A 15,066-nucleotide genomic window follows, 5' to 3' on the forward strand; every position below is an offset into this window, starting at 1 on the left:
TCTATCAACTAGAAAAGGAAACATGACCTCTCATAGGAAAAAGAAATGTTTTCCCTTTTCATAGCAAGTCGCAATTCACAACACAGGAGACAAATACCAGAATTGTATGAACAGATTGTCTTAAAATACTTTCGATATTTACAGTACATTAGGCATTTAAATTCATAAGGTCTACAATATTATAGATGAACAACACTCGGTCGTGAGAAAACGCAAGTACCCTCAAATGTCTTCTTCTATAGCTCCAATTATCTCCTGCAAACAAAAAAAAAGAACAATTGAGAAATAGCGGGCCAATTGAGACAACATTTACGAAAAAAAAACACGTGATCGCTTCGAGTCGGCTCGTGACTCGTTACTCGTTAAATCGAAAATTGAAATCGTGGTTCTCTGGCGACAGGTGTCGATCACTTTCATCGCCATTTTGGATAATAATCTTACTTGCCTAAAACACAAAAACATCGTCAGCCCAGTCTGTACCCGGAAAGAAAAAATCACTGTACAAAAAGGGGGATTAATGTGCCGAAAAAATGTTCACTTACAATTATCAACGAAATAAGCCGTAGGGGTAATTGAATAAAATGAATACAAATTTGAAAGCATATTAAATCTCCTTGAGCTTAGTTTCATCAAGCTTTTATTACCCATTTCTACCCAGAGAAAAAAAATCCATTGAGCCAAAGAAATATTTCGTTAATTCCACGAATAAAATAAAAAAAATATTGGACTGAAATAAATTGTATTCCAATTTATTCGAGTTTATTTAGGTGAAATAATTATTCTTTGATTTTGGCACCATTCAAAGATATGTCTCTTTGGTTCAATGACATTTTCTTCTCAGCGTAGTAGATTCTCCATATATAAACGTCGTGAAATGATATGTAAGCACCGGATAAACAAAATTCGCCGTTAAATAAATATTTGTATGGTATATAAAAAACATTATATAGAACACAGATTTCCTTCCATTGTTGGCAATCCAGTTTCTAGTAGAAATCTGTGACTCGGGCCAAAAAAATTCATTAGCAAGAAACATTTAGATTGCCGTGAGTATCTCGCCTAGAAAGTAAATTTTTCGCTTCGTGTAAGCGTTTTGCAGACTTTTTATGAGCATGAGAAAACGTGCCCTGGAGTTCCATTGTGCGGCTCGAAACGTGCGATTGCGTTGTTTAATAAACGTGCTAGTCCGCCATTATTACTAGTACCGCTGCCTTCACGTAGACTCGGTATGTACACAGGTTCTTCCGGTATCTCGGATTTCTGAGAGCTTCGACAGTGCTTGTGCGACTTCAGAGCTTCCAAAGTGAGAATAACAGTGTCACCAGGCGTCTTCGAGGTGTTGCTCGACAAATCTGGGAACAATTGAGACAACATTAAAAAAAAAGCCCGCGATCGACTCGTGACGTGGGTTCCTCATTTGAGCACACGTCGAATGTATAAATGTTAATTCGAGGATACGTAAACGTTAATCCGAGGATACGCAAATATACGATAATCGCTGGCTTCATTTAGGGACTATGTGTCGCGTATAAATGTTAATTCGAGGATACGTGAATATTAATTCGAGTATACGTGAATATTATTCGAGGATACGTAAACATTAATTCGAGGATACGCAAATATACGATAATCGGTGGCTTCGTTTAGGGACTTTGTGTCGCACAGAAAGAGTATTTATTTTATTAAGAGGAAATTTCACCGCCAGTCATTTTTGCAATACCTGTAACAATTATTTTATACAATGTTTAGCATGTGGGTGCTGTTTTTACCAATTGTGTTAGCGATAGCATCTGCCATATTCCTGTTGTTTAAAATACTCGAGGTAGGAGGACGCCTTTGCGGCGTTCAGGTCTCCAAATGCGATTAGCATGCAAATTTGCCGGTGCGTTGTTTATTCCGAGGGGCTATTAGCAAATCAGGGGACAACTGAGACAACATTTGAGAGAAAATCGCAATCGGGACGATTTATATCGTGGATTCTTCAACGACGCAGGTGTAAAAACGGACCCCTGAAGGAGAATGGTACTAATTAAGCTTTCATATTTGGCCGACAATTTTTCTGAGAGACTTGTTGACTTTTATATTTATTTTATGGCTATTACAGGAGCACTCGAGGTATCTATTTGATCGTTCCATAAGCTGACGGACATGTTTTTTTTTTTCTGCCAAGTTTACTTTGGAGATAACTCCGTGTTTACATTAAATTGCTGGAAAGGTAGCAAGAAGTGAGTGGTTCACAGAGCAAAATATTTAACTCCAGTTTTTAAATTGTTTATTTAATTTCAGTGCCAGAGCACTCGATCGACGCTTAGTTAATCTACACTTGCAAATTTTCTCTACTCCTTGTCTTTGTCTATAATCGATTTATCCAATGCACTCGAGTGGTAAACAGTTCCGGAGAATAAATGAATTAATTAACTCGTCGTTCATTTCGCTGTCAAAAGACATATTTTCGAACCTTTACAAATTTATCCGCGAGCTTACGGAAATTCGAATAATCTATAATAATTAAACCGTATTAACGATTTAGATAACGTGGAGTAAACGTAAAGCACCTTCCTGGTGTTACGAATGTACCGCAATTTTGGCTTTACTTCGCCCGTACTTAGGAATTGTGCAACATGAAAAGATATCCCGATATTGAAAGAATATTTGGGGCATTCGCGATATATTAATTATAAATTATTTGCGATTTATTAAGCACGTCTCTGGCGCCAAGGGATTTCGTCTGTAAGACGCGAGTGCGTCATCGGGCCGTAATTTACAAGTGTCGTTTGTCAAATCGAGGAACAATTGAGACAACATTCGGGTGAAAGCTCGTGATCGCGTCGAGCCGATTCGGGACGTGGGTACTCGTTCGAGCAAACATCGGAATCGCAGACCCCCCGCGATTCGCGTCGCTCGAGTTCGCGCATGACATAATATTTAAGCGATGCTTGCTGGCTCAAACCAGTGGTCCGTCACAGACACGGTCGACAAACGGACCAAGATCGTCCTCGAGGCTCGCAGGACTCCCAAGAGCGGCCCGTCTTCGGAATCTAGGAAAAAGTTCTCCCCGAAAATGGTCAACGAGATCCCCTCCTACCCGTTCACAGTCGGTGAGTAGAGCTCGAGCTTGGTTCTCGAAGAAACTTTTCAAACCTCAACAAGGGTCAAAGTGCGTTAAATTGAATTTTGATACTGAGGATGTCAAATAAAATGTTGAATTGGAGAATTTTGAAAAACACAAGAGGTGAGGTACAATGAGCTCGAGCTTGGTCCTCTAAGAAGCTTTTCAAACCTCAATAAGGGTCAAAGTGCGTTAAATTAAATTTTGATGCTGAGGATGTCAAATAAAATTTTAAATTCGAGAATTTAAAAAAACACAAGAGGTGAGGTAGAATTAGCTCGAGCTTTGGTCCTCGAAGAAACTTTTCAAACCTCAACAAGGGTCAAAGTGCGTTAAATTAAATTTTGATGCTGAGGATGTCAAATAAAATTTTAAATTCGAGAATTTTAAAAAACACAAGAGGTGAGGTAGAATTAGCTCGAGCTTTGGTCCTCGAAGAAACTTTTCAAACCTCAACAAGGGTCAAAGTGCGTTAAATTAAATTTTGATACTGAAGATGTCAAATAAAATTTTAAATTGGAGAATTTTAAAAAACACGTCCGATGAGGTATAATAAATGTTATACTATGTCATTGGTCAAGAAAAGTAATTTAATATATGTTAAACGAAATTTTGATCGGAAAATTTTTTTTAAATATGTGTGACGAGAAGTAACATCATGGAGAGAAGTGATATTGTCTACATCATTAATGGAAGAAATAAGTCAAACCTTAACACGGATCAAAGTTTGTTAAATGAAATTTTCGTTTGAAAAATCTTTTTAAAAGTGTTTGATGAGGTGTAACTGATGTCGCATATTTCATTGTTATGGGAAATTGATGAGACTTTACCTAGGGTCTATGTATGTTATATGAAACTTGATTTGAGTCATTTTTCTAAGCACGTTTCGCAAGGTATAATAAATGTTAGTATGTCTTTTGACTGGGACAATTAATTAGATCTGTGTTGATCAGATCCAACTGTGTTGAAATTTTTATATGAAAAATTTTTCTAAAGATATCTGCCATGGTATAATGGATGTTATCGTACATGTATATCTCCTATCGGGGAAATTAATCAGATCTCAACGGGAACAAAATGTATCAAAACGGAATAATGCGTACTTCGAAATGTCGCAAAATAAAAGCGATATATTCATAAAAAGAACGATATTTCTGAGTTATCAGTGATATTCATTCGGAATGTGTAACTAAAAAATCACGATTTATTCTGCCAACTGACGTTGACATCGATTGTAAGTGGCAAATAAGAAGAAACCAGAAAGCAGAAAGTTAAGTTCCATCAAGAGTTTTGCAGAAATTGCAATTAATCGTGCGTACGCAGTCTTGACATGTAAACAACAATGCATTCCGTGTCCTTCAGGCTGAGATATTACTCCGGAATCAGAGAACGTGGACCAGAGGCTTAACCGAAGGATATAATTAGGAAGAACTTATCCGAATGTGACGAAACGACTGTTAATTAACTACTCCATCGGGTCCAATATTGCAGTTTTCGTTTGTTCATGATTTGATAAAAACAGTCTAACATCTCGTTTTTTTTAAATCCAGATTAGCAAATTGTAATAAATAAACGTATATTAAATATTCAGATACGCTATATTAAATGTATAATTAATTATTTAAATTTATAACACTTATAGATGTATTTAACGTTACAAGCTAGTTTATACAATCTCCAATAAAATGTTACAATATCAACAAAACTCAGACATTTAAAAACATTGCACCCTAATTCCAAATAATTATATAAAATTTTCAATTCTAATACAACTTCGTATACTTCATTTGTATGAAATTTACAAATACTTTTCAATTATGAATACCCATTAACGTATAAGAAAACATTTGCTGTGATCCCGGAATACAGGTTAACTCAGTGTAAAAAAACAATTTTTTGTAAGACATTTTACGCAGTAGAAAACTATTTGCAAAAACAATTTGGAAAATATTGAAGAGTAGTTGGAGTAATGTGAAAAGACAGGTTTAATACTAAAGGAAAGCGATTAAAAAATATTGAGATATCCGAAGGTTGTAAATTAATAGAGATATAAACGAGGCTAACATTATTTATTGTAGAATATTATGACTTATTTGGTATTACAAGAAAGCTCTTCGTCAACGTGAAGGCAAAGAGAAACAAAACATCAAAAGAGTAATTGTCAGGGTCAGAAGATCCCGGGCTATAACTTGTCGGGTTAAATCCAAAGTCCCGCGAAAAATGGACGATTTGTTATTTTCTTTGTCTCCCTATATTTGGAATTCTCAAGCAATTCCATTCTGAGCAGGCATTTATGTAGCCAAGTCTTACATAATTTATTTGACTTTCATGAAACATGAATTTTCATATTGCAGTCCACAGATGGTGGTTTCGAAAATTCCGAATTACCGAATTTCATCACCGATGTTTAATTATTAAATTACAGCTTATCAAACATTTTCTTTCCGTATCTCGCAGTTTCATGAAGGTGAAAAAAATTGAAAATGAATATGTGTCATATGCATTCCACAAGATGCAGCAAGTGATCTTTCTTCCTAGTCATCTTAACTCTAAATCTTTCCTCCAAAGCCTCATCAAGGCTACGAGCATAAGAGATGAACTTCGCAGCAACAATTGTTGACAAGTGCAACACATTCTGAGCATGATAAGCAGAGCGTGGAATATTCCTCGTGATTTTACGTGAATGGTTGGTGTCGTAGTACGCATAAATAGTAACTCCAGCGAAGACGAACAGGTCTTTAGGATTCAACTCCTTATTAGTTTATTTCTTTTTCACTTTTGATTATTTCGGTGGAAATGAGAGATATATAAAGGAAAGGGTACAATGCACTTATTATATAAAATTGTAACATTCGTATGAATAATTAAAGCATTAAAATTTACCTAACCCAACTCGGTAACTTTATTATAAGTTGCAAAAGAGCGTACTTAAAAAATGAATGAATATTGAAGAAGAATAGCTTTAGTGAATTTGCTATAAAGTGCTTATCAAGTTATTTTAATATGAGCGAGACTCGAGAGAACATGTAAGAAATGTGCCGTTTGTATTTGAATGTTATAATTTTTATATTAATTCCTTTAAACGGCTTAATTTGCCAACGAAATTAGTATCTACTGGATTTTTAAAGTTAGTGCACGAACCATGTGGAATTCTGGCACGTGCATATGTAGATCAGAGGAGCCTTTTGCTGGCTAAGCAAATAATCATTTCGTACCATGTAAGCCATTCGGGCATTAACATCGATCCAAGAAATGAGAGTCGTATCCTATTGACTTGTTTCTTGCAAAGAAATGTTGTATGCAAATTCATAAAAATGGAAAAGGTCAAAGTAGCATTCCAAACCAGAAAAAAAAATAATAAATGTTAAACTGGCTGAGCAAATAATCGTTTAGTACCACGTAAGCCATTCTGGCATTAACATCGACCCAAGAAAATGAGAATCGAATCCTATCGAGTCGTTTCTTGCAATGAAATTTTGTATGCATATTCATAAAGATTAAAAGGGTGGAAGGAGCATTCTAAACGAGAAAAAAAAAATTAATGTTGAACTTTGCACATTTGCAACATAAACGGCAATATTCTGTCAAGACCGAAAGCATTTGCATTCGTTCTGAAAGCAAAAGAAGCATGAATTATTTCTCGTCCCTTGAAAGGCGACTTTTCCATATCGGTATCTCGAATTGCACGTTCCCTATCATTTAATTACGAAACATCTCCGTCGGAATAGAAGATACCCTTAGCGTTCTTTCGCGACTCGAAGCACGTGCGATGGAACAAACGTCAGACCCCCATTGAGTCATTTCTTGTCGAGAAAATTTTATAAGGAGGCTGGATATGCGTCATTACTGCAGGATATTGCACCGATGACAGTCATATGACTCTCTTTTTAAGGAGACGCATCTCATACATGTCGAGATGCGCTTTCGGCGTCGTTTCAACCTTTCGGTTCGGCAAACATTTGTTTCAAGTGCTCCTTGGAAATAAGAAATGCAGAAGCGCGAAAACATCGCACTCTTTGTACGAAGCACCTTGGTAATTTGCCCGTAATGCCCGGTACGGCTTATTATTTCGCCGACAAACACGACATGTGTCGACGTGATCGCGCATTTATGCGAAAACCAACTTGCGAAATGACAATGGACTTGGCCCAAACGAATCGACGCATTTTCCACCCACACTGTTAAAGATATTCATAAAATTCATATACTTTTGGTACATAAGATTGTGCTAAAATTATAAATTTCACGTATCAAAAGTGAATTATCGTACATTTATGATAAGCTTGAGGATAAATTTGTAACTTTGTAACATCATATTGGAAGTTTGTGAAAATTTGGAGAAAAATGGGTACACTTGTGTCTTAAATTCATAACATATGTTATCAATCTTGCTTGGAAATGTTATAAAATTAGTATACCATATCTGAATAAAACTTCCAAGGAAAGTGTTACGAAATTTCAATATTTTTTTTTAACAGTGCAGCTTTTGTGCGGCTCGCCGCGAAATTTGTCTAATTAGTGAGTACGTAAAACAAATATCCAGAATTAATTGCAAATAGTAACGCAATACATGAGGAAGAATTAATAGAATTTTGATTAACAGAGTAGGAAGGTCTTCATGAATTGAATACTCGATGAAATATATATGTTTTTAGAGTACTCTGAATTTCTGTACGAGATAACTAGGAAAATTGTGATGATATCGAATGCTTATATATGGTTTTATCGAATTTGTTATTATTTTCACTCTTTATCTTATAATTGTGGATTATTACTTAGGGGGTGCTTGTGAAAATTGATGGCAAACGAGGCTTTAATCGTTTGCAGCCTTGACAGTACTGAATGTAACCGATGATAAAGAATCCAAGGAAACAAAGTGGCCATATTCGCAAGAACAATTGCATTCTTGTGGACATGTGCAACCACGTTGTGCACTTGGCCGATATAATTACCGCGTATAGGTACTCAGCGTACCTTCTGGGAATCTATAAAACTCGTCGACGTTTAATCGACGCGACAGTTTCGTTTCGACTTATCGCGGACCAAGCTAATCGATCGTCGTTGGTTTGGAAGTCGCGAAATGACGCGAATTTCCGTGGGTTGGTTTCCGATTTTTAATTAACCTTTTATTATGCCATGTGGCTTGAATCTGTATTTTTAAAGTCTTACCTGATTTTCCCGGCAAAACTTAATGCACCACCTCATGATAACGCCATTTTTTTGCAACCCAAGAAATCATATGAGTTATTAATTACTCTTTAGTTTACATGTTAAGGTTAATGTTTGATAATTTTACATAACATCACGTTTTTTCGTGCATAAAGAAAAATTGAATTATACAGGGTTAACATAACAGAGTTCCATACAAGAGTAAAAACATTGAAAATTACTCGGTAAAAGTCGTTTATGAGGAATTACAGATCCTTAAATAATTAAGAAATAATAAAAATGCGACTTTTTCCTTTTGCATGGATTCTTGGATGTTTTGGGATTTCTCTCCTTCACAATTTAAATGACTCGATCTTTTTTCTTTGCAGAAAAACCACGACAATCCAAGACAGAACATGCAGATATTGAAGAGGCCATCGAACTCTGTGGTAGGATATGTTTTCAATAAAAATCTAATAAGTATTATTGATTATGAGATAAGGTATATAAGAAATAATGAAAAAATTAGTATTAATTTTCTGAGATTTCAACTAATGAAAAGTTGGCTCTTCCAGGATATGGAAGGTTTCATTACGGATTCTTATTACTCTGCGGTATGATCTTCCTCTGTGCGGGTTGTCAAAATGGAGTAAATGCATATATACTTCCATCAGCAGAATGTGATCTCAAAATGACGTCCGAACAGAAGGGTCTCCTCATCGTGGCCTTTTTAGTTGGTAAAGTTATTCCCTAAAATGATTACTAACAATAATTGCAGTTAAGTATTCGGTGCCGTTAGCGCAGACTCTTAAATGTATTTGGCGCGAAACTCTACCGAATTTCCTGATTCATTCCCTATTATTTCCACGGAAGAGGGTTTCGATTATTACAAACATAACAGATACACTAAACTTATCCCAAAAAAAAGCATTCACATCTTTGTTTTCCTTGGTACGAAAGAATTAATTAAAAAATTTAAAAGAAGCGTTGCAAATTGACAACACGATAGCTTTAGATAACAGGAGTGCGTAACGCGACGAATTTTACTTTAGCAATTTCTAAAATGTATTGTCAGAAACGTCACGTTCAAGTAGGTGATTATACGAATATCGTGTTGACAAAAGTTTGACTTGACGTCACACATTTGTAGGAATAAACGAAGTCGAAATCAAGAATGAATGAAACCGTCACGTGTCGGGTACACATTACATGTATGTTAAGTAATCATGCCGCATATTATTGCTAATTTGCATATGAACATGACTGCGGGATTATTATCGAAATCACTCTAAAAATACCGAACGTGATACTTTTATTAGTGATGAGCAAACGTAAGACCGAGTCCACTTTTTGGTTTTGCAATCTTTCCGAGACTAATTTTGCTTATCACTAATTTTCACCTAGCACTCGCAAAAATAATTATTCTTAAGGGGGTATGAAAGTAGCATCTGAGGGGTGAATCGTCCGTGAAAGTATTCTCCGAATTGAGTGTACCAATTTGTTTCAAGTTTCGCCACATGAGTAAGGAGACCCTAAGATAGGTCCTGAAACTCGCGAAATTTGAATTTTTATAAAAAATTTTGAAAATGGCTACAAACAAATAATCGTAAAATTGAAATTTCATGGGTGTCAGGACTTTCCTTATAGACCATATATTCATATTGTAAGGCTTAAAACGAATCGGTACACCCGGTTCGGAAATAAGTTTCATAAACGAGACCTCTTTAACGTCACTTTCACATCGCCTTAATACATCGTCTCACCTGTTGTTTCCTTTCTTTTCCCAGGTGGTGTCTTAAGTGCAATTGTATGGGGGGTCCTGGGGGATGCATATGGACGGAAAAACATCCTAGTGGGGACATTGTTGGCTGACAGTGCAGTCAATTTAGTAGCTAGTTTTTCACAAAGCTTTAAAGTGCTCCTCATCTTCAGGGTCATCAGTGGATTCACGTGAGTACGGTTTTTAACGTCATCATTTCTTACACGGAATGAAAATATATTAACTGGAGATTACAACGACAGGATTGGATGTCCCGGCTCCTTAACTTACACATACGTCGGCGAATTCCACGCAAAAAATCAAAGGGCGAAAAGCATCTGCTACGTTGGATTCTTCTGGACACTTTCGTGGCTGATTCTGCCTGGTAAGATGCATTAATTTCTGTCAGTAAACAGACTTTACAAGTATAGCAAAAACAAAAAAAATCACGTGTATTAAGAGGATATGAAAGAGTCAGTCTTATATATTCAGTCAGTCATATATATATACACATCTGTAACTAACACGTGTTTTTAGAGCAAAAGTTTAGTTGTAGCTAAACGTCATAGATGGCGACGTTGGTTCGTCAAAATACAAATAGTCATGAATTCATGGGATTTCAGCAGTTTTACATCGATCTCTTTATCGTTACTTTATCGAATTGACATATAGAATCCTTCAGTTCGTATAATTTTCATCGTAGATTGTAAAAGACTTCAACAAAAAAAAAATGTCTGTAATGGGACGCGTCAGCTTATGTTCCCATTTGAGTATTCAAAACGGAATTCCACCAAAAACGGTATAGATGAAGTTTACTTTATCGACGTCGATTAAATTTCTTAGCGCCTTTTATATCCTCTTAAATAACACATTTTACCAATGAGAAATTAAGTAACAATAGTGAATTTTAGTAAATAACTGAAGGGTGATGGAAATTTCAGGTCTGGCGTGGCTGGTGATACCACTGCCGTTTTCAGTAGAGTTCAATGGAATCCTTTACAATTCCTGGAGACTTTTTTTGGCCATCCTAGCTCTGCCTACATTTTTGGTGGCTTTGATCGCCATGACGTATCCAGAAAGTCCGAAATTCTTGGTGTCTCAGGGAAGGACAAAGGAAGCCCTTCATGTCTTGAAAGACATGTACGCCCGTAACACTGGTCGTAATAGACACGAATACCCGGTAAGTGAGGCATAAATATACATTAAATGATTCCAACATGAAATAATTAAAAAAACAGTATGGTCTGTAATTTTGAAAAAACTGAGCGTCTGAGTTGAGAAAGTCATATTCTCGGCATTAATTAAAAGGGAAAGTTCCTAGTAAATTAATCTTTAGAATACGGAGTCCTTTCGACATATGAGCGAAATTCATCGAAGCGTGCAAACAATATTAGACCAAACGTCGGACACCTTCAGACGCTTTTAGTAGCCAAAGGGTTAATAATTCAAATTTCTTTCACCAGGTGAAGGTTCTTCTCTCGGACACTTATGCCAACCCAAAGAAGCATGGAATTAATGACTCCGAATCAGGAGTCATTACTGAATTGCTAAAAAGTATCTGGCATCAGATTCGCTCTCTTGCCTCGCCTCCTCTTGCCTGCTATGCTCTATTGTGCTGTACTATATATTTTGCGAACATGTTTGGGTATGTACCTACTTTTAACCCTTAGCGCTCCGTTGGCTCCGCGACGGAGACATTCGTCATAACGTTCCGAAACTTGCGGAGCGCTAAAGGTTAAAAAAGATGAATAAGTTACTTCTACAAATAGTTAATTCGTGGACAAACTGAATGCTGTCAGGAGAAGAGAAAGTATCATTGAACATTTATTTTCTTAGATACCTAGATTATTTTTGATGCTGTATTATCTTTTTTGTGATTAATAAATAAATCTTTTTTTTATCTTTTAGATATTATGGTCTCGGATTGTGGCTGCCAGAACTGTTCAACAGGTTCGAAGTGTTCTACAAAAATCATCCTAATGTATCGGCATCGGTGTGCGAGGTTATGTCAGATCAGGACCATGATCTGTCTTCGACAAATAGTTTGTCCCAGCAGAAAGTCTGTACCGGAAACATTGATGAAAGAGTTTTCCTCAATTCTGTCACCATCAACGCAGTTTGCCTTCTTGCAAACGTGATTTCTGGCTTTTTGTCCAATCGCGTTGGTCGTCGTACCATGCCAAGTGAGTTAATTATTCGCAACATTTAATTGTTGACTTTTAATAATTTACAAAGTAAGGCTATTTCATTAAGTAAAAGAAAGCTCTAATTCTGTTTGATAAGACTATTCCCAAAATAGTGTCATTTGACAGTTTCACATTAGATGCCGACATTTCACCACAGCAAATGATTTAAACAAATGATTTACATTTTCAGTTTGGAGCATGCTGTTGGCCGGATGCTTCGCTTTCTGTATCTACTTTGTCAGAAGCTTTTGGCAAAATCTGATCATCGCCTGCTTATTCTCTTTGGCGATAACCACAGCCAATATCGTCCTTAACAGCGTCGTCGTCGATATATTTCCCACACACGTCGGTGGAGTTGCAATATGTCTTACAACATGTTTAGGAAGATTAGGAGCTATCGCCAGCAATTTGGTCTTCGGCATGCTGCTCGATGTAAGCTGTGAGGTTCCCATTTTCCTGATCGCTGGTATCCTCATCTGTAAGTATTCGGATTTATTTAATAACAAAAAAACGTAAAGACAAAATTAAATGAATGACTAAGAAGTTAAAAAATAATGAATAGATCTTAAAGGGAATGTGAAGGGTGGCTTTAAGGAAGGTCCTGACAGTCATGAAATATCAGTTTTTCTTTTATAACAAATTTTGAAAATACCTATAAGGAAATTAAAATAAAACTGAAATTTCCTAAATTTCAAGACCTTCTTTATAGCATCCATATTCACGTTGTCAAGTTTGAAAAGATTCGGTACATTCCGTTTGGAGAAAAGTGTCATGAACAGGACCTCTTCACGCCACTTCCATGTTATCTTAATGGATGTTCTTTTTCTGTCCACGTAGTCGGAGGAGTTCTGAGCTTCTTAATCCCTCAAGAGTCGCGAAAAGAGGTGCCAACGATTGTCAAGGAAACCATCACCGAGGAAAATCCATCGTAGCAGAAACATCAGAGTGCCTGGATGTGAAATAGCCCACGTAGTGGCTGTCATTGTCGACCATTGACAGAGACTTCCTGATGACGTCAAGCTGGTGGCCGAGATGGCAACGTTGAGCTAGAAGCTCACAAAACACGAAAAAAAGCATGTGCTATCTAAAAGATACTCAAGATGTGCCTCTTCTAGGAATTAAGAGTCGCGATTTGTAAATAGGCACCGCCTCTAGGCGCAGTTCACGATTTACGTAAATTTACATCATGAGCTATCATCATCACACCGAAGAAGACCCCATCAGTCAATTAATGTGTTTGGTTAATGATAGAGGGCAGTATCGCGATTTCTTACCGCTAGTCAGACCAAGTTGTCGAAATCGAAGTTCCCTTGGCTCAAATAAATGCTGTTCAGTAGCGTTAACTCGCAGCTCTTTATTTATTTATTAGTATTACCTGAATTATTCACAGCACATAATGTTTATTTGAGTCGAGAGAACCCAAGTGAATTTTATTTAGCTAGGATAAATCGCGGAGTCCTGTCTTCTATCGTTCCAAATGAGAAGAAGATTCTACGTTTGGCTTAATCAAGTTGGAATGGAACTGAAAATCGCGTACGACTATTAAATAGGAATTCGAGAAGCAACTATTTTAGCTATATTATCCGCCCACATAGTGTTTTACTGAAGAATAATATAATATGCGTCAAGTTGCGTGGCAAAATACCGCGCAAGTCACGGAGTGTATCGCAAGTGATACCGCGAAATTGTACAATAATATTTACACTGTCCTAGCGTCTATTTAATATAAAACTTCCAAGAACGTAAACGGTGCGAGGTTTTGATTTATTTCGACTGACAGCAGAGATGAGTTGGGAGATTGCTCACAGCGAAGAATTCAGAAGTCTCCATTGAAGCCAAATTCCCGAGTTGACGCTAGATACCCAATAAATAGAAACCAAGTGGAATGCTAGATGGCAGCACGGACGACCTGAGGTATTACAGAGTGAGGGGAAGAGCATGGACGGCGTGAGTTGCCGTCGGGTGGGCATATCAGAGATGAGTTGGGAGATTGCTCCGGACAGGGTCGCGCGATCGCAACGTATGCTGCCCTCTGGTTTCGTCCGTTAGCTTTGACCGTTTTTTGCCCCCAAGGTCGGCGCAACTAATTCTGACAGAAGCTCGCGCACTCGCGATGGCGGTACCATCTACCAGTCGTCATTGGCGGCTCACGTACTCGTGATGGTAATACCATGCGGCAGTGGACGGTGGTGGCTTACCTACGCTTACCGATTCTGCTCGCTTTTGATGGTAAGGGAAGAACACTCGTGACGCACCATTTGACTTTATCTACTTATCTACTACTATTAAGTACATTGTTGCCTCGAAGTCGACATGATGCGGAGCTTTGATTTGCGGAGTTGCCGCAGAGTGCCGGAGCTCTCCGGCACTCTCAGGCACTCTGCGGCAACTCTCCGGCACTCTCCGACACTCTCCGGCACTCTCCGGCACTCTCCGGCACTCTCCGGCCCTCCCCGGCACTCTCCGGCACTCTCCGGCACTCTCCGGCCCTCCCCAGCACGCTGCGGCAACTCTCCGACACTCTCCGGCACTCTCCGACACTCTCCGGCACTCTGCGGCAACTCTCCGGCACTCTCCGGCACTCTCCGGCACTGTCCGGCAACTCTGCGGCACTCTGCGGCACTCTCCAGCACTCTGCGGCAACTCCGCAAATCAAAGCTCCGCATCACGTCGACTTCGAGGCAACAATGTACTTAATAGTAGTAGATAAGTAGAAAAAGTCAAATGGAGCGTCACGAGTGTTCTTCCCTTATCATCAAAAGCGAGCAGAATCGGTAAGCGTAGGTAAGCCGCCACCGTCGACTGCCGCATGGTATTATCATCACGAGTACGTGAGCCGCCAACGGCGACTGGTAGATGGTACC

The 15,066-nt window shown here is 37.9% G+C and overlaps 1 protein-coding gene across 6 annotated transcripts; it reads left to right on the forward strand.

Annotated features, from left to right (window-relative positions):
- The first annotated feature begins 1,037 nt into the window (after positions 1-1,037).
- Positions 1,038-13,949, forward strand: LOC105694423 (synaptic vesicle glycoprotein 2B). 6 transcript variants are annotated; one of them, XM_012415079.2, is made up of 11 exons: positions 1,038-2,022; positions 2,967-3,098; positions 8,647-8,706; positions 8,833-8,994; positions 10,045-10,207; positions 10,280-10,401; positions 10,958-11,196; positions 11,480-11,661; positions 11,925-12,199; positions 12,393-12,680; positions 13,040-13,949. In XM_012415079.2, exons 1-11 carry the CDS (start codon positions 1,869-1,871, stop codon positions 13,132-13,134), a joined length of 1,872 nt encoding a protein of 623 aa, XP_012270502.1. In that variant the 5' UTR covers positions 1,038-1,868; the 3' UTR covers positions 13,135-13,949. The 6 variants fall into 6 exon arrangements, with proteins under 6 accessions (XP_012270502.1, XP_012270505.1, XP_012270504.1 ...); XM_012415082.1 differs by having other exon boundaries at positions 1,889-2,022; positions 2,702-3,098; XM_012415081.2 differs by having other exon boundaries at positions 1,958-2,022; positions 2,105-3,098.
- Positions 13,950-15,066: the final 1,117 nt, after the last annotated feature.

This window comes from Orussus abietinus, unplaced genomic scaffold (assembly GCF_000612105.2).
Source record: "Orussus abietinus isolate OABI.00-Male unplaced genomic scaffold, Oabi_2.0 scaffold55, whole genome shotgun sequence".
In the NCBI taxonomy this organism is placed as follows: Eukaryota; Metazoa; Arthropoda; class Insecta; order Hymenoptera; family Orussidae; genus Orussus; species Orussus abietinus.